This window comes from Grus americana, chromosome 1 (assembly GCF_028858705.1).
Source record: "Grus americana isolate bGruAme1 chromosome 1, bGruAme1.mat, whole genome shotgun sequence".
Taxonomy (NCBI): domain Eukaryota; kingdom Metazoa; phylum Chordata; class Aves; order Gruiformes; family Gruidae; genus Grus; species Grus americana.
The window spans coordinates 85,503,081-85,522,286 of record NC_072852.1 but is presented as its reverse complement, the minus strand read 5'-3'; the positions used below and the strand labels follow the sequence as shown (position 1 = coordinate 85,522,286).

The following is a 19,206-nucleotide window of genomic DNA, read 5'->3' as shown; positions in this document are numbered from 1 at the left end:
CCCAACATCAGGGATACAGGAGATAAGGATGACCTCGAGGAAGAATAAATCTTTTCCCACCTTTTGCATGTCACCTTTGAGATAAAATATAGGCAATGCTGCAAAGAAATAATATTTAATGAGAAACACATTCCAGGGTAGGAAGCCCAGAGAGAAAAAAAAATTAGTGGTTAGGAACCAGAAAAATTAGAAGTAACAATTTCAGTATTAGTGAAATTTCTGATAATGTGTCTAATTGTATGACACAGAAGAAAATTCATCCTTAACTTTCTAATTTGGATTTATGGGAGAAGTATATAATTCAGTGGATCTTCAACATGTAACATACAGCAAGTATTTAAGCTTTCCAAAAGCATGCCCTGCTCCAATCAGGATATACCATTTGGAATAGGTTGGGGGAACTCATTAAATCACTTGTTTATTATTCACACTACAGGAATGTGAATTCTATTGGCAAAATGAATCAATCAGACAGCAGAGAGCTATTCTCTGGAGCCTACATTAATCAGCCCAACAAGCTGTCACTAAGGATTGGGTCAGGCTCATAACATAGCATCCAACCAGTGAGGAAAAAAAATCTCCAAGACTGCTGAAATAGGGAACAGTTCACCCATTCAAACCTGTCCCCAGAGGTTTGTGTCAACCATTTATTACTACTCACACACAGCTGCAGAAGCTTTTAAGTGAGAAACCTGCATTCTTTGACGTTCCAGACCCATGTGTGTTGGGGAAACATGCTTGATCCCAGCAATTTCTGTGAGGACAAGTAAGATGAAGTACCCTGAAAGAAATATTGTTGGGCTTTAATATAGCCCTCTCAAAAAAACACATTCAGGATCTTCAAATAGGACTAAAACTAGGACACATGTCAGAACAGATACATTGCTGGGAAACACACAGAGTTGTCATGCAGTCTGCACTTCAATAAAACATTTAAAAAAAACCCCAACACCTGTATTTCTACAAACTATTTTTCATACAGATGCATTGTTTTCAAGGTTTAGCTGTTCCCCAACCTCCTCCAATATAAAGTATGATTTAAAAAAACGCCACATGAGAGTACAAAAAAATTAGCTTCTTATTTAAAAAAAAACCCCAAAACCAAACCAACACAAAACCCCACAACCATTAACCCACCCCAGACCTAGTAAAAATCATGAACTCCTAAAATCTCATGATTCTGAGCTATACACCCTGTTAATGAGACTAAACAGAACAGAGAAAACAAGCACTAGCTGGACTGCAGGAGCCCTGATCAGACCAGAAATAAAAGTACTATGGAAGAAAAAAAGCAGTCGGCAGTTCCGATAAATACTGTGAAGCAGTGTAGCACATATAGCAATGCATAAAATCAATATACTGTACTAGAGAACACAATCATACACTGCAGCTGTTTGGATGGGGGAGTGATAAGTTCAATGTTTTTGTTCTTGTCAGCACTTGCGCCAACTGTACAGTCAAGCTGGATGGAGTTTAAAACTAAGCATGACTTACAGTGACACAGCTGCAGGATAGGCTACAAAAACTGCAGAGTGGCTCAAAGAAACAGAAGTGTTTTAGCCGAAGTGTACTTCAGGAGAGGCTACAAGTGAAGGAAGTCACACCCGCTCTCAGAGGGAAAAAACAATAAAAGGATGAAAGTGTTTAATTGCAGCAATGTATTATGAGTGTAAATGGTCAAAAGTGAGGAAGAAAACATTTCTGTCCTCACAATAAAGCTTCTTCATCTCACTGAAGTCCGTATGGAGTGCTGTGCATACTGCTGCTCTGAACTTGGCATTAAAAGCTACACAACAGTACACCAGGACAGCATAAATATTAGTATAAGCATTTAAATCCTGCCCCAGGCTGCACTGGCAAGACTAAATCCAGCAGATCAAGGGATGTGATTATTCCACTCTACTCAGCACTTGTTAGATCACACTTAGACTACAGTGCCCAGGTTTGGTCATCCCAGCTCAAGAAACTGGAGACCATCCAGCAGACTGCCACCAAGACAAACAACAAGCGCAAGTTGCTTCAGGGAAAATTTTGGTGTGGCCATAAGAAAAACTAAGAACAAATTGAATGAATTCAGAACAATTAAACATTGAAACAGATTACCAAAAGAAATGGTGAAATCTCTCTTGCTGTAAATACTCAAGGCTAGGCTTGACAGGGCCTTGGGTAACATAATCTAAGGCATTGTTTTCAACAGAAAGTTGGACCAGATGTTCTCTAGAGCTTTCTACCAACCTAGAATTTTTCTATGATTCTATGATCTAAACATATGTTATGCTAAGCACTGCTAAATACTGCTTTTGCAGTAACCTCAGTTTAAATTAGAATTTCTCTGATTTTTCTTCCCATTCATAAAATAAAATAAAATAAAATAAAATAAAATAAAATAAAATAAAATAAAATAAAATAATGACAAGCAAAAAGGAGGACAATTCACTGTTTCTCAGAATATCTGTCAGCATCTATTGAAATTATCAAGCAGTAGGCTTAAAAGGAAGTGCTCTTTCACAGAATACATAATTAAACAAGTAAACTTACTGCCAGAGAATTTAGGAAGGCCACAGGATAAATGACTCAAAGGAGTTCCATGAATTCGTTCAATTCCTTTAGTATCTATTAAGCATTCTTTACCATCTACTTTCAAAGAAGGATATGCAAACTTTTGGTCTGATCCAATATGTCCAGTTTTACATTTAAGCCTCATGAATGGGAGGTAAATCAAACTACTAGAAGTCAAACATAGTAGTCTTAACTTGTAACCCCACTACAGTTTATTTGGATAATCAATTTAAATGCTCACAGCAGAAAAATAGGAACTTTACCGCTAACATCTAATAAATCATAAAGCACAAGAATGATTTATTCCAATTAAGTTGTAAATGGAAGAATAGGCTAAAAAAATAAAACAAGAAAATCCAACAATAGTGACAGCTTCCATTTCTACCTAAAGGCAGAAAGAAAGAGTTAAAATTCCCAATAAAATGGGATTCTAACCTGCCAAAGTAACAGATAGCTCTATCACACCAAGGTCATACATCATAGCCACCTCCACAGGTCACTTCTATGAGCAGAATAGATAACACCTAAAAAAAGCCTAAAGAAACACAAAAATAACAAAACAGGATCAAAGATAACACTAGCTATCTGCATTTTAAAGTACATCCCATAAGACACAAAACCAATGTTGCACTGAAAGACATAAACCCAACATCCTCCCAGATGCTGACAGTGGAATAAAGATCCCACCAGAGAGTTCTTTTTACATTCCACCCGCTGTAAAAGACATTAAAGCAAACATTGCTCTTACAGAAGATGACAAACTTCCATAGCTTCAGGGGCTATGGAAAGTAGGAAGAATTGTTACTGCCAGATATGCAACAGGAAACTTTTTCATCTTCTTACCTCTACCTTCTGTAAGTCTTAAATACATTGGTTTATTTATTTATCATTTGTGGAATTATTTTATCAGCTGGTTTGGAGTCATAAAAGCATAGTACAATGGAAACCATAAAGAGAGACAATCCCATAGCAAAGTCTTCACCTTAACTTTCATCTATTGGATGACAATCTCAAGAAGAGAATTTCAGTTTTGTTAGTCACACTTTGCAGGTGATGGGAAGGTTTGGGATTTAAGTTATATGTCATGAGAAAACTTCCACTCTTCTAGGTACTTCTGCAAGTCAGGGTCATGCTAGACCTCTGGAGTGCACAATCAAATAAAAGGATGGCATATGGGTCCTAAATCTGAAAGGAGTTTTGTGCCTGTGGACCATGCTGCACAAGCACATGGAGTTCAGAAGTCGCTTGCCTACATTAAGTCTCTCACAAGCATGGTGCGTTACAGATGGCCTGTTGCTTAAGACACTTAGCAAGGACTCTAGAGATCCAGATTCCATTTCAGTTTAACTTTGTACAAAGTCCCTTAGTAGGACACATTTACACCACGGATATAGACAGATTTAAGCTGTCTCTGCCCAAGCTAATCTGGAAATGAAAGGGCATGAAAGACCACTGCAAAGACACTCAAGGTCGAGGTAGGTGATCAGCAGGATATCTGAGCTCATGGGCAATGCCACGCACACGCAGCTGAGCAGAACTCAACACAAGCCTACCCGTGCTGAACTGCGCTACAGGTACATGGACTTGCTAGTTCTGGTCTCCAATCACTCGCAGCCCTCTACTCTGAGCTCCACTGCAGACATTCTCTTTGTTTCGGTGGCTCAGCTTTCCATCTGTATCAGGAGGATAAAAGCACGGCCCAAACCTACAAGGTGTCAAGAAGATAAATATATTTAAGTGGTCCTAAGGCACTCTGGGATTATGGCAACAGATGTAATGTCAATTCCTTAAAGCAGTGAAAATGGAGACGATAGGGCAATCAAAACACTAAGGAAAGACCAATTGAGAACACAGAGCTTCTTTTTTTTTTTTTCCTAATTTAACTGTCTTTGCATCCAGAGGACACTGCAGAAGAAAAGGCACTCTTTGGGACACAGCAATAGCTAGATGAAGCAGAAAAAGGGGGCAGGGGCATGGAAGTACAGGACAATAAGATTCTTAATCACTGATTTTGTTTAAAAGTACTATGAAATGAAACAAAATGAGATGTTTACATTTCTGAATTACAATCCACTGACAGACAGCTCTCTTACCTGCTTAAGATCATAACTGGTTGGAAACTCTCCAAGACAATACAGAGGAAAAAATGAGTCTTGTGAAGAACCCATGCTATTCAGCAGTGACACGGCTACTAACAAAATGTAAGTATTCAGCAGCATCATTTAAAGAAAAGTGTGCTTAATACATCAATCAAGAAGCCTAAAAGAACAAACCTTTGATTCAGAAGTAGCCCTTCTAGTAACTTTCAGTTCTCTAAGATAGCAAATTAAGTGAGAAAACTTGATTTAAGAGTACAGTGCCAATTCTTTTCTGTCTGTTTCATTTTTGCATCATTTCAGACCCCCTGCGCTATACAGAGATGATTATAAATGACAGAATTACTCCAAGTTAACTGCTTCCACTGTTAACCATTACACACATTATTTGCAGAGTAAACTGCGTGGTTTAAGTTAACATGCTTTGCCTCACATGTGCGGCATGGTAGAAACATGCACACAAGCAACTAATGCATCTCTGCTAATGACTAGTAATTCGTTAAGCTGATGAACCCCTACAGCTTACAGTCATCTGTTCATAATCTTATCTTCATCTTCTTCTTATAGCTCATGATTGTCTTGCTTCAATCTTCTTCAATATAAAAAAATAAAAACGATTAAACCAAACTTATTTTAGTAAAAAACCCCACTTATCAGTCACAACTCCTTAGAGTGTTAGAAATTAATAATTCTGTAAGTAACAAACAATTAACATACCAGTTTCTACTGGTTTTAATTCCCTGCGATAACTATCAATACATGCCATACACTTTTAAGAATCAACAGTAATGTGATCACTTCCTACTGCAGACATACAATTTGTACCTACAGCAGTAGAAATTGTACCAGAATGCACATAAAGCAGAAGTATGGGGAAATCCACAAAAGAAATAAAAAAGATACAAATTCAATCCCTGATGCCTCATGACTTGCCAGTGTTATACAGGAAGAAATACATACAGACACTAGCTCAATGTACTTTCAAAACTATGTATCCCTGGTGCATTGATCAGAAACAGCATGTGGGTTTTCATTCAGGGGAGTCAGAAGACAGACAAAAAGACAGGAGTACCAAATGCAGCTTGCAATGAGGACCAAGTAGATTCAACAAGAACCCATGGGTACAGAATTCCTTCCCCACTAAAAGAGAAGCAATATTTGCAAACATTAATTCTTTTGATTTTGAAATGTTAATTCTCATTTACTGCATTTAACAACAAAAACATAGCAAACACAAAGAGGCAAAGGAAGAAATAAAAGAAGAAATGGCAAGCTAGTCATTCTGCACTTCAGCTTGCATCCCCTTCCAATGGATGCAAGGGGTAACCAACAGCTCTGTGTTCCCAGACAGCACAGAGGCTCTGGGTGAAAGATGAGACAAGAAAGCCAGCATGTTAACTGTGGCACCAAACACTTAAAGATGGGTTCAAATTGGTTACTAAGATTGCAGGGACTTAGCTATGCCTTAATTAAGGACAACCACAAACACTGCCTGGATGTACTGTGGAAAAACCTAGTCATACCTGCATTACCTGAGCAGTGATAAACCATGGCGCCAAGTTTTGAGAGACATTATTGAAGATGAGCTGCAGATGACTTGTAAAATTCAAACTGGCAACAGGTCGCAAGAATATTCACAATCCCTGCTACACTGGATGGAGTAGTTAAAAAGGTTTGGACAGTCATGTGAACTTTGGCCCAGCTCAAGAAAAGCAGGAGGAAAGAAGAACTATCATCCCAGTCAATTTTCCAAACACTTGGAAGTTCGATTATCTCTGCTGAATAAATTCAGCAATTTAAGTTGCTCCTAAGCAGCAAGAGACTGACCTGAATGGAGATCTGAGTTGATTTAAAGCTAATTTGTTTCAGAAAGTTGTGAAATTGCTTTGAGTTCAGTGCCTGCAGTCATTTCTGTAAAGTGATACTAAGATGATTAAGTTTTATGTGATCACCCCAACAAGCACAGTAAACATTCGTCGTTTAATAACATATCTTCAGCCATATTAGGTTCCTTTACTTTGGAAGGTGTGGTTTATTTATTTCTGCAACACATTTAAAGCAAAGCCTGAGACATCCAGCAGAATGCCTCCTTTGATTCGAAGTTTCCATGAGCTGCTGAAAAGTTGGCTAACCTTATGAATTATATGATATAAACACAGAAGGGCTACTAAGTATAGTACACCATATTATCCTTGGCTGCCCATTAAGAACATCCTAACTTTATGTACAGCAAAACCCCAATTAACTGAACTTTACTTTCCACAAATTGGACTGTATCCTCCCATCCTTTCAACCCAGGTCTTGTTCTGTGTCAGCAGCATTTAAATAAGCAAATTAGATGCCTCCTCAGACAGCCAGATAATGGAGTTACAAGCTCATCCTCTACTCGCATGAGGAAGATTACATCCCTTTGGATCAGCCTCTTGCTGACTTACTTACCTGGAAGGTAGCAGGAACAAATAAAAAAGGAGCACGCTAACTAACAGACACCCCATCAAGCAGTTTACTGAAGTGATCTGCATGGGTCTAGGAGTCCAGAGGCAAGTAAGAAACATTACAGTTATTAAGCTTATTCAAAGTTAACAATAACTGTACCCCATGATTATAACCATCGCTTTATAAAAGTTGGTATCATAATTATTTTTAAAAGTTAGGGGAATTGAGACACAGAAGGCTGAAGAAATTTGCTTAAGGTCATGCACCCAGAGGATATGAGGAGTAGCTCCTGAGTCATATATTTAAAGAAAGACTTAACTCTGGGAGTATGGGGGGGCAGGGAGGGCTGGAGGGGAGTAATTTGTTTTCCAGTTTGAAATTCTTACTCCACTTCTCACTTTCAATGACTATAAACTTCCTCATATACAAATGATTAAACTATGTCCAGCAGCCTATGCTGTAACACATGTATACAACAAATCTGCTTTTTGAGTCATGAATCAACTTATCGTTTATCCAAAGTAACAGACACAAATGGCTCTCACACCTACCTACAGCTAGAGTAAAAACACTTTCACACTGAAGGAAAACAAAAATAATTTAAAAAAACCAAACCAAACAAACACACCAAAAAAATAAAACTGCCTGAATAGAATACAGTGTTAGCAAAGTGCAGTTAGTGAGAGGAACACTGTGAAAAATGTCGTATCAGATGTCTTCCCTATCAAGTTGAAACAGCTTAGACCCTAAAACCAGTTATGGGGCCTTCACCATCTGGATTAACCATTCTAACTCAGCTTTGAAGCAAACCTTGCTATTTTAAATTAAAACTAGTCTCAGGCCTTAAATGATGTTTGAATGTTATTCTGTAATGTCATCACACAGGTTTTTAAATGGACTTCATTTACATCATATTCATTAGGACACCACACCATTTGAACTAAATATTACCTTTATCTCTCCTCCCAGCCAAAACGTTGACATGCTAAAACATTTATCTGATTGTTCTCCCCCACCAAGGTGCATGTTGGCGTAGGCACACCAACACTGCTATACCACGTGGAAGGGAAACTAAAAGTAAAAGCTGGAATCTTTTCACTGCTTAGCAAATTCCTACTAAAAAATAAATTCTTCCTGCTAATGTGACTGGAAACATTAGCTTCTTCCAGATTTCACTGGCTTTGCTTGTTTTGTTTTGTTTTTTTGTTGGTTTGGGGAGGAAGGTGTGTTTGTTGGGATTTTTTTGTTTGGGGTTTTTTGGTTCTGTTTGTTTTGAGTAGTCTTACTTTCACGGGATTGTACTGCAATTGTCACCACGCTGCTGACTTATGTCACAAGAGTCAAAATATGACAGAAGTAAATATCGCTATTATGTCAAGAGACAAGGATCCCAGGGTCACTCACTGTCTGTCATTATTCCGTGTGTCAGAAAATGGGGAACATCAGATAATGCAGCCAGGGGGAAGCCAACAACAAAGACAGAATTTGAATGTGTTTGCTGTTCTAAGCTGTCTGCAGTTAGCAATTTTGTTCTCATTTCAGGGACACACTGTCCACCCCTCTTAAACTCCAGAGATTTGCTTTCAGTTATGCATAGGGACAAAGTCTCTTCACAAGATTTAACTGTCTGTCTAACAGGTTCAGTTAAGCATTAAAGCTTTGTACTTCAAACTAAACAGTGCACTACACTGTATGTTCCAGTTTGGTACAAATAAGTATGGATTACCTTACATAAACCATTCTAAAATTCTTAGCTGTGTTACAGTACCAATAGCTCTGACAGTAGCCAGACTAAGAGAATGGACATGCACCCTCTCTTTTAGTCTGATCTGAGACTTTAGTAAAAGTGATCTGCATGGCTGCTGTACTACTGTCTTTATGCTCACTGATAAACATGCAACATTGTTTTCAATCTACAGGAAAAAATATTAATTACTCCCACTGTAAGATTAAATTAGACAACTAATTAATGCAGAAAAATACTCTTCAGGAACAATAATCTTTATCCATTATTTTAATAATAGAGTCTCAGTGAAAAATTTGCTGTATTAGACTTTTTCCTGCTAATTCTAGACCAGTAAGTTTCCAGCTCATCTTTTTCTCTTCTAGTCTTATGTTTTAGCCAAAGAAAAATGCTCCCAACCTATCATAAAATTTACTTTGAAACTGACTATTAAATATCTGAATTTGTAAATCTGACTCCATTTAACTTTGATAAATGATAATTTCTGCTTATAATTATACCATTAATAAATAGGTATTGTTCCTATCAGATTTTTTTGGTAGTAGTTTAAATGTAAACAATTTAACAAATAAACCACATTAAGGATATTCTTGACTATACTTAGCTTTTCCTTAGCTCTTCCTGAAACACAGAAGATCAGAGATTTAATAATCTTGCCATATGTTCCCCCTAATAAAATGCTTTTTATATTAAAATTAAGCAATGCTAAAATCTAATAAGATGTGTATTATGTATGCTTCACTGTATGTGGACTCATTAACCTTAATTAACAGTTAAATATATAGAACAGCCCAAAACTTAACCATGACCACCATTTATTTGCAAAGTTCTCTAGTGAATTTTTGATAACTTATTCCTGTCACTTCAAAATTTCCCTTTTAGGACCCTGTGAAATTCTCATTTCACAAGTGAAATTTCTTTTAAAAAATTATGTTTTATAGAATTTCCATTTTACAGCTGGTAAGATTTTCTGCTATATTTTGTGAAAATAATTATTGTAATCCTTTTCTATAAAAAAAAAAAAGTGAAATCTACCCTAGAAAGACATATACCCTAATGTTTATATTTGGTGACTACCTTTCTTGACAATTAAGTTGCTATCTGTACAAGTAAAAATCAATATTTTATTTCTTCTGCAGAGCTATACTGGCTACTCTGCAATCTGCATATGTCTGCACACAAATATTCTTGAAGGCAAACTAAATCAACTAACATTTGTAGTTGCCCAGTCCCTTTGCAAAACATATTATGCACTTAGGATGAATTCAGTGTAAATCATCATCCTAACCACACAATTAAATACTATAAGCTTCCTTAACCCTCAGCTCAGACTTTCCTAATCTCTAAAAGAAAGCAATGACAGATGGCCAAGAACAACTGCTAAGAATCAGAGGGCCACAGAGAAATACCTGAAGCTCTTAGTGATACGGTGGAAAAACACCTTCTGTTTCACCTTCCTGCTTGGCCCCAACGTATATCAATTTGCTTTGCAGAACTCATATGTGATCCTTCCACGTTAACTAACACACATGCTACTAATTTTCAAAAACTATATTTTGTTGTTATGAATCTAATTCTTGCTGGGCAGAACCAATGCACCACCATTTTATTGTAGTTATCACAGCGACAGTCTGTTTGCTACATAACAGAGAGAATCTGCTAACCACTGCACTTCATCATCTTCAAACATATACATAAAATGTATTATATATATATAAAAAATACTGTGTATAATATATAATATACATCTATAATTTGCCTTCAAATATAGATATGAGCTGGCTACCAGGCTGAAGGAGTAGTACAGCTCACTGCCACATGAGGGACAGATTAGGTCCCAGCCTTTTTCTCTGTTTCAAGAAGCAAATAACAGGAAAAGATTCCTCTTTTTCTACAGAACATCCTTCTTTGGGCCAACACTGAGAATCGCTCGAGACAATAGTGCCCAGCATTCTGGGATGCCAAAGGATACCACCAGTCTTCACTTTCAGAGGAAGCATCTCAGAAACACCATTTTACTAGGGCAGAACAACACTTCCCATAAGATAAGCTTTCTGCCACCACAGGCTCAGGACAATGCAGCTTTGTAGCAAGAAAGCTGGTCAGCTGGATTGCCTATTGCAGCTGTACAGCTGCCAGACAGGCACCTGTTTAAAGACTCCCTGAAATATAGTTTTTCCATCTCTCTTTCCAGTTGCCTGAATTGGTTCCTGTATAAAAAAAACCAAACCAAACCAAACCAAAGCACTTCTTGCCTTTGTCAGAAGATAACAGTGTGGAAGTGGTCTCCTCACCTCTGAAGACCAGGAGTCTCATTCTGCTTTGAATTACAGGTTCAGAAAATTTCATGCTTAAAAATGAGTCTTCTCTTTTTAAAAATAAAGCACCTTGCATTGCAAAGTATGATAGTCACTGCTCAAGAGCAGGCCTCAACTTCATGTTTTTGGACTTGGGTTTCTTAACAGAAATTCAGAAGGAAGCAATGATAACAGGCAAACCTGGGAATGGAAAAAACAGTGAAGAAGAAAAACAGGACAGAAATAGCAGGGTAGGAGGACCCTTCAGGACAGGGTAGGAGCGGAGGGCACTGGCAGAACTGCATGGGGAGCCCAGGGCTGGGCTAGCAGGAGAGTTCAGGGCAGGAAGGAGAGATACTGCAAGTGCACAGTGTCAGCACGGAGCACGTACAGAGCCAAACATCCAAAACCTGTCAGACAGCCATAGCAAAACTAAAGTAGATTCCAGGTACGAAGCCAGAGGCGGCAAACTACAGAACACCTGCCTGTAGTATGCTTCATTCCAGCTTGCGTTTCCATGAGTAAAGAAAGATGATAATGTTATTCATTTGAATGGCTCAAGGCAATAAAATAGCCTGGTTAAAAAAAATAAGAATCTAGCAAGACTGCAGTCCTCTGGAAGGATGCATGGGAACATCAAGACTTGCTTGCAAAATTGAGTATAAGCCAGCTAAAGTGAAGAGAGGGGGACTTCTGAACAATTTAAACCAGGCTGGTGGATCAAATTTCTGTTGTAAAGTACTTTGAAAAATTCCTAACATCCTGGATTTAGCATTTTTCTATAATCTCTCAGATTCACCATTCCAGAGTATCATTTTCATTCTGTAGAGTCTGGTTCATACAAAAACCATTTTTAGGATATTGGACAGAGATGTGGTGACAAAGTTTAATAACAGAAAGAAAAGTAGTATAAGCCTCACAACAAAAGACATGGTGGGAAAGGTGTAAAGGGGATTAAGAGGTAAGAGTTGAAGAAGAACAGGGTACTAGAGAACTGTTCCAGATGGCAGGCTAGTTTTAACCTAAGCAGCAATGTGTTTGTATAAAAGTCCAGTGGGAGCTGAGCAGAGATGAGCACGCAGATGAGGTCTGAAATATTTTTGCAAGTTCAAGGAATGGAAAAAAGGACTCTGAAGGTCTGATATAGAGTAAAGAAAATTGCTGCTTGGGAAGAAGATGAAAGCAAAGAAGGATATTGCATCTAAGGAGGTGAGGGATAAGCGATACCTAATGATTGATCAGAGAGGACATGAGTAATGCTATCAGAAAAAAGCTGTTCCAAAACCAATCACAATATATAGCATATGAAAAAAATACTTGCAAGGTGTCAAAGTAATGCAGCATTGGGTCAAATAGCCAGTTTGATATAAATCTGATGTGTTCAAAGTGATTTATTCCAGAAACAGTTAAGGCAACTTTCTGGTAGGTTTTGTGTACAGAAAAGAAAAAAAAAAAATCACAAGTGAACTTTGATCAGATGCTCTTCAGTGACCAGTTGTACCTTTCTACTTAAGTTAGACTCCCACAAGTTCAGCGACTGTAGTATTTCAGTCTATAACTGATAAGAGCTCATTGTTGTGTGAGTGGTTCAATGCCATACCAAATCTCCCATTAACTCTTGCTCTTAAAGGTTATTTCAGTAAGTGGGTCAAGATAAACAGAGAATCTGCTAGTAAGACTCCTCTAATTTGAACAAATATATCTCTACACCAGAGGTAGCTATCTGAACTAGACTGCTAATATCTCTTTTTTCAAAATAAATGCAGAGATGATGTTTTCATTTATTTATGAGGCATACTGTATATCTCTGGATCACAACCATGACACATTTTGTTCATGTTCCCAAGCTTTGCAACCATCAGGAAGGCAGTGACCTTTGATTTCAAACTAAGCAAACCATTTCATATTGGGCTATATTCATGCATATTCAGTATTTCAATTAGCTTGTGATTTCCTCAACAATACTGCTCACTCGAGGATGCCTAGCTGCCAGATGACTTGACTTTTCCTCCCTCCCTTGTACGTGACAATACTTTGCTCAAAGTAGCCATTACACTTTTAACTGGCTTGCTGAGGCATTGTTACAACTCCTCATGCCTCTTGGCTGATGGAGGAAAATCAATTTTGATTCCCTCAGAACCAAGTGCAAGTCTCCAACTTCACACACCAACGTGGACAAATGCAGCTGAAACTGAATCCAGATTAATTCATCATTCCAGTCATTTCACATTTATGCTGATACCTTAAGAGGTTAGAACATACGTGACATTTTTTGTTTTTAATTGGAGAAATGACAGAACTTCCTTCAAATGAAAAAGCAGCTTGTGAAATTAAGTTTACAAAAAATAAATGAGATTTATGCTGACAATGAGAATGTACTTCAAATTTAAATTAATCTGCAGCTTAATGCAACATGAAGTATTATAACAGAATGCAGAAATCCTGCCACTGCAGGATTTTAATGCTACAATAATTCTGCTCTTCCTTAAAGGGCAATAATTCTGTCCTTTCTTAGATAATCCAGTTCAAAACACATATTAGAATAGCAAGTTTGAGGAATTGGTAGCCAAACTACAGTAACCAGGTAGTAATAAAGATATTGAAAATATGTACATTTTCCCAATAGACACAAGTTGAACACTGAAAATATTCCAAGCAGGTATGAGAGAGAGGGAGGGGAGTGGGGAACTTACTGTACTGCTTCAAAGATGCACTATACACGTAATACAGCAGTACAGGATACACGAATGAATGAAGGCAACTGAAAAGGCAGTACTCACCCAAAATATTAAATTGAAAAGGAACATCATGTATTTCAAACAACACAGGCAGCCTCTTGCCATGTTGCACTTCTTAAATTCTAAAAGGAAAACAAATGATAGATCCAGGTAAAAGACCACGTATTTGCTGCCTTTGGGTGCACTGTATTTGTCACTTTTTACGCCAGTCCCAGTCCCAATGCCGGTCCCGGTTCCGACCCCAGTGTGGCTCTGTGTGCGTGATCCAGTTGTACCATAGAAAGCTCCTGCAGTAAAACCTCGACCAAATTGCCTCGCTGAGGTAGAAGGTTTAGCAAAATCTGAGTCTTTGCTATCCAAAGATGGACTCCGGTGAATTGAAGAATCCTCACTACTTGACTTCTCCATGATCCCTCTTTTCACAGTTGTCAGATTTAATGTATAGCATCTCTCAGCATTAAATGCAGTGCCTTGCAAATGCCACAGTCCAATAAGAGCTGTCTGTGTTTTGCTTCTCTTTTTCTTCGTACATAAATCAGATAATCACTGCAGAATTTATTCACTGCATTGTTGCTGGTTTTATTTTTTATAGCAATGTAGGCTGTACTCTGTCTATCTGTGGCATGGATTTATACATTAATATCCCATGCAAGAGCATACTCATGATTTATCTTGATGAATCAGTTATGCAGAATTTCAATTTTTATTCAAAAGAGCCATAAGTTCTTTCTCTCCGCTCCTAGCTTACAGCCCTCTAATCTATAGGCAGCAGATGGTCCTTGCATCCATTTCCAAAAAGCTTCTGCAGTACACCTGGGAGACTCTCCTCCAGCCGGAGCACTTTCCTTGCCCTCAGCTTCCCTCTCTGTGTCTTTCTGACTCTCTCTCACGCACTGTCTTTTTTCTTTCCACCCATTTGCAGTATCTCATTCAGTAACCAGCTATCGGAGCACACTCTGTGTTCCACTGCTGTTGCCGTGAAATCATCAGCAACTGCAACCACTGGGCATTTCCCACAGAAATCCCTGACCTAACTATCGAGTAATAAATCCACCCTCGTGCTCGCCCCTCCCCTCTGCCTTCCATCGGGCCAATTAGCAGAAGCCTTCTCCCCCAGGGCACGCCTCCATGACATAATATCTTTAATAGGATTAGAATTACTCTTGACTATACAAGTGCACAACAGAAAATCTCTTTAAATGTCAAATACTGTTTAGCTGTTTATGAGCTAGAACTGTGAGACAGTGATGATACTCCTTTAATGCAATAAAATACTGGAAAAGTATGGATTAGATAGACAGGTGCTAACCTCTCCCTGCTCATTAAATTAGCAGTGACTTACATATTTTTTTCTGGCTTAAACAAATGCCTTGGGACAAGGAACTGGAACAGACTAGCACCCAGCATACACTGAATAGGCACATGTCTGTTATACATGCACATAATGTGACGCCATCACCTGTGATATAATTAACCAGAAAAGCAGAGCTGCTGTGTCTTATGGGATCATCAATCAATTCTTAGAACTCTTGAAATGTAAGAATATCTGAACCTGCAGCATTTTACCCTCTGTTTAGCTCATACGTTAGAGATTGTTCTTGTGTATGGCAGTAAGCCATCTTACATTGCAGGTAGCCTGTGAACTAGAAACACTGACACAAACACCACGCTGCTTTTCCAGATAGTAGCGCAACATGCCCGCTAGGACTCTGAAACAGAGAGGTCACGACCGTGCACATGTGTCTGTGCGCATGTGTGCAAGTGCCGGGACGGGAGGAAGAGAAATACTTCAGGTCATGCCTGGTGCTTCCAAATTTGACATTTCACCATAAGCGTAAAAGCAGCGCGCTGATGGTGCAAAGTGATACAGCAGATTTGAAATGTAGGCTATTCTTTTCTTTTTGTAGAGAAAGAAACCATATTAGGAGACCACTGTAACAGAAATACAGCTACCAGGAAAAGCAAAATTTATGCACAATTTTCAGCTGACCCTTTCACATGCACATTATAATGCACTGTTAACTATTTTATCGGGTATCTTTGAGAAAAGATAATAGAATATTTATTCAATCTTAGATATCTATGCCTAAAAGCCCCTTAAAATTCTGTAATTTTTATGTAACAACATCAGAATCAACACCCTAAAGCAGTGCTATACCTTCCTTGACAGGCTTTTTCTGAGAAAAGATCCCTCCACCATCAAGTACTTTATGCCATGAAATACCCAGTGTTTGTACATGTAATATCTTTCTCTCACCTCTTCTGCTCTAAAATAACATTTTAACAACAGGCAGGCCCAATCCTATATCAACAGTGTTTATTCACTTTGCTTTTCAAAAGTCATTTCAGAATGGCCTGTATCAAATGTGTCCATCAGAAAGGCAACTGCAAGATGACTACTTGGCACTCCATATGATAGCAGAAAAGGCTACACACAAAACACCCAAGTAAAAAAAGGTAAATTAGCAGTGACCAGAGTGGGGCATTTCTGTACACATCTATGGTGCACATACAAACTTCAACGTGAGCAGTCTTCAAGAACCAACTTTCTTAGAAAAAAACACGGAAGAGAGTTGTAGGCCACAGCCAGGTACCTGCCTTGGACACCAGAGCCTGCAGGATTAGTCGTGTTCAAACACAAGGCAAATGTCTGAGTATGGTTTTAGAAGTTTGAAAAAAAATGAAAATTTACTTACTGGCAGTGTAAATTTGTGCCACTGCAATGCTATGCTGCAGCTAGATACTTTCAGTGGTTTTTACTTGTCACACAAAACTGAGCTCTCAGCCAAAAAATTATGAGAATGCATAAGTATTTTAAAGCATTTTCCTCCTGTTGTACTCATTGGTTTGCCATAAAATTTACACTGACATAGACTAGCTTCAGAAAAAAAAAAAAATGCTGTGCACTTGTGAAAACTAGTATTTGCCTTAGCTTCCCACATGAAGTTACACGACAATAAAAATTAATCCGCCTCCCTCAAGGTTAAAAGACTGAAAGAATATTTTGTAATAAACAAGAAAATCTCTGCAAATCCAGTTAGAGTTTATAAATAGTGGAAACATTTCTGTTGGTGGGTGTGTTGTTTTTTTTTTAAAAAAAGCAATGCAGCTTATTTTTTCAAGTTTTCATTATTAGACCTTACTGAAGTTTTCCAGTTTTCTATTTGCCTTCAAATACTACAAAAGATTAGTTTTCCTTACCATTACCTGCAATTCATCTTCCGTTAAGAGTTCTCCATGACTGGTCTACATCAAGGTTTGTGCTTCAGAATGAACAACCAAAGACACACATATAGCCAATACCCAGCTTCAAAATCCAAGCCTAAGCAACGAGCACTAGGACAAACACAGTTCCAAATCAGCCTCCCCTCCTGCTGTGTACAAAGGAAACATATGACCCTCTGATGGTTATGCTGTTGCCACCAGGCAGAGTTTACAAGCTGCAGCAACCATCCACCACTTGAATTTGCAGCCATGCAGCAGCTTTACAGATTAGATGCCACTTCCTCCTGCTGGAACTCTAACTAAGTATTTATGTAGCTCAGTTAATAAATCACACAGAAATGCTTATTTGCTGAGAAAATAAGCAGTGAAAAAGCTGTAACCAGTTCATCCGGCTGTGCTGTGACTAGCCATTGCACTTAACTCCACCTCTGATGGAGACTTCAGTAGTAGGTGTTACTGCAAGGCCATTCAACAGCACCTTATTGTGGTCCCACCTGACAGCGTAACCTCAGCATGGCAACAAACATGTTTTGCTTCACTACAGATCTCACCTCTGTTAAGTAATTAGGGCATGAAAAATGTTCAAAAGCTCACTCTGTACTTCATTAATCTCTGATTACTGAATCACAGAGTTTTGTTGCTGAGGGATGTCTCCACATCAAAAAAATAATTTCAGTCCCACACACAAATGCCTGGGACAAGGTAAGAAACATCAGTTCATCGCATCTAACGGCTCAGCCAAGTATTAAGGCTAAAAATTTAGACCACTTTCAGATACCAGGTATGAAAATGGATGTCACAATGGGTGTAGCAGAAAAATGGAAAGGAAGGGGATGAGTAATAAGGCCCAAACAACATGGGTTGGTTCTCCTGCTGAAACTGATTTACTTGGTTCTCTCCAGGGAACAGTCCACCATAGTCATCAAAATACGGATACCAACAACTTTGTTTTTTATTCAAAGCCACAAAATATTCAATATTTTTTCTCAGTCCTTAGTTTTATCTCACCAAAACCTCAGTGCCAATTACACCCAGCTACGGTGCTCCTGAATCTCTGTTTGTTTCTGCCTTCTTCAGTTGTTTTTGCACAACCAGCTTGTGGAACCATGCTGCAAAACAGAGCGAAAGTTGACCAAGTTTATACACATATTTATAACCATGTGTTTATAAAGACATAATACAGATATAAAATGTATTTCAGTAATATATAAAAATTATGCTTCTTTTTCCTCTGGTAAAAGTTCCAAATCCATTTTACAAGACATTCTCCTTAAATGATCTTGCTGATCCAGTGAGAGGGAGAGGGACTCCAATAGGCAAGAACAGGAACAAACACTGAAGGCTGAGCAAAAACATATTTAGCTTTTGTTACAGCCCCCCCCGACATGATTCCTGACTTGAAAATATGAAACTAGGAATTTTTAAAATGGGAAAATAAAAACCCCAGTCACCACAATATACTAGCCATTTTACAACTTACTATATATTTTACCTTGCAATTTCTATTATGTAGGATTGTGCTACTGTCACCATTTTAAATATGGGGAACTCAAGGACCAAGACATTTGCTGAAGATGAATAGGAAACTGGTGGCAGACAAGCAAACTGAATCTGCGCCTCACAAGGCCTCAGCTAGTACACTAACCATTGCACCATTCTCAAATTAATTATTTTTAGAAATCATGAGCTTTAGTAACCCTGCCACATGACTTCAGAACAATACTGAGCCCTGCGGAGACACACACAAATGCATACAGTATGCAGTGTTCGAGGGATATGGTCCTTAAATTAATTCTTTTTTTTTTTAATGATATTGAGCAAGAACTCAATTATACAAGCCTTCCTCAGGGTACGACAGGTAGACAAAGAATCAAGATTGCTGAGTATAAACTCAGTGACTACATCTTTCCAGTCACTGCTCTGAATCCTGGAAGGTCATGAGAAGGAGATAATGGAACAAGAATTGTAAAGAATAGCTTATGACTCTGACATACAGTTGTATACTGATGAAAGCTCAGATTTAAAAAAAACCCACACAACTGATTTTACAATAAGCTTAAAGGGAAAAGAATGTCCAAAAAATCAAACTGAAATTAGAATCACATGAGAGA

At 38.2% G+C, this 19,206-nt stretch overlaps 1 protein-coding gene across 14 annotated transcripts in view; it reads right to left on the bottom strand.

The window, feature by feature from the left end:
- The window catches only part of TSPAN9 (tetraspanin 9), a 177,625-nt gene that overhangs the window by 79,069 nt on the left and 79,350 nt on the right, over positions 1-19,206 (bottom strand). For 6 of the 14 annotated variants that reach the window (XM_054827619.1, XM_054827600.1, XM_054827574.1 and 3 more), the window contains one exon: positions 13,913-13,992. The exons of 6 other annotated variants lie outside the window; for them this stretch is intronic. In XM_054827619.1, the coding sequence (XP_054683594.1) occupies positions 13,913-13,975 (63 nt within the window). In that variant the 5' untranslated portion in view covers positions 13,976-13,992. Of the gene's footprint in view, positions 1-13,912; positions 14,948-18,103; positions 18,205-19,206 lie in introns of those variants that run through there. 2 more of the 14 variants (XM_054827609.1, XM_054827512.1) reach the window with 2 other exon arrangements.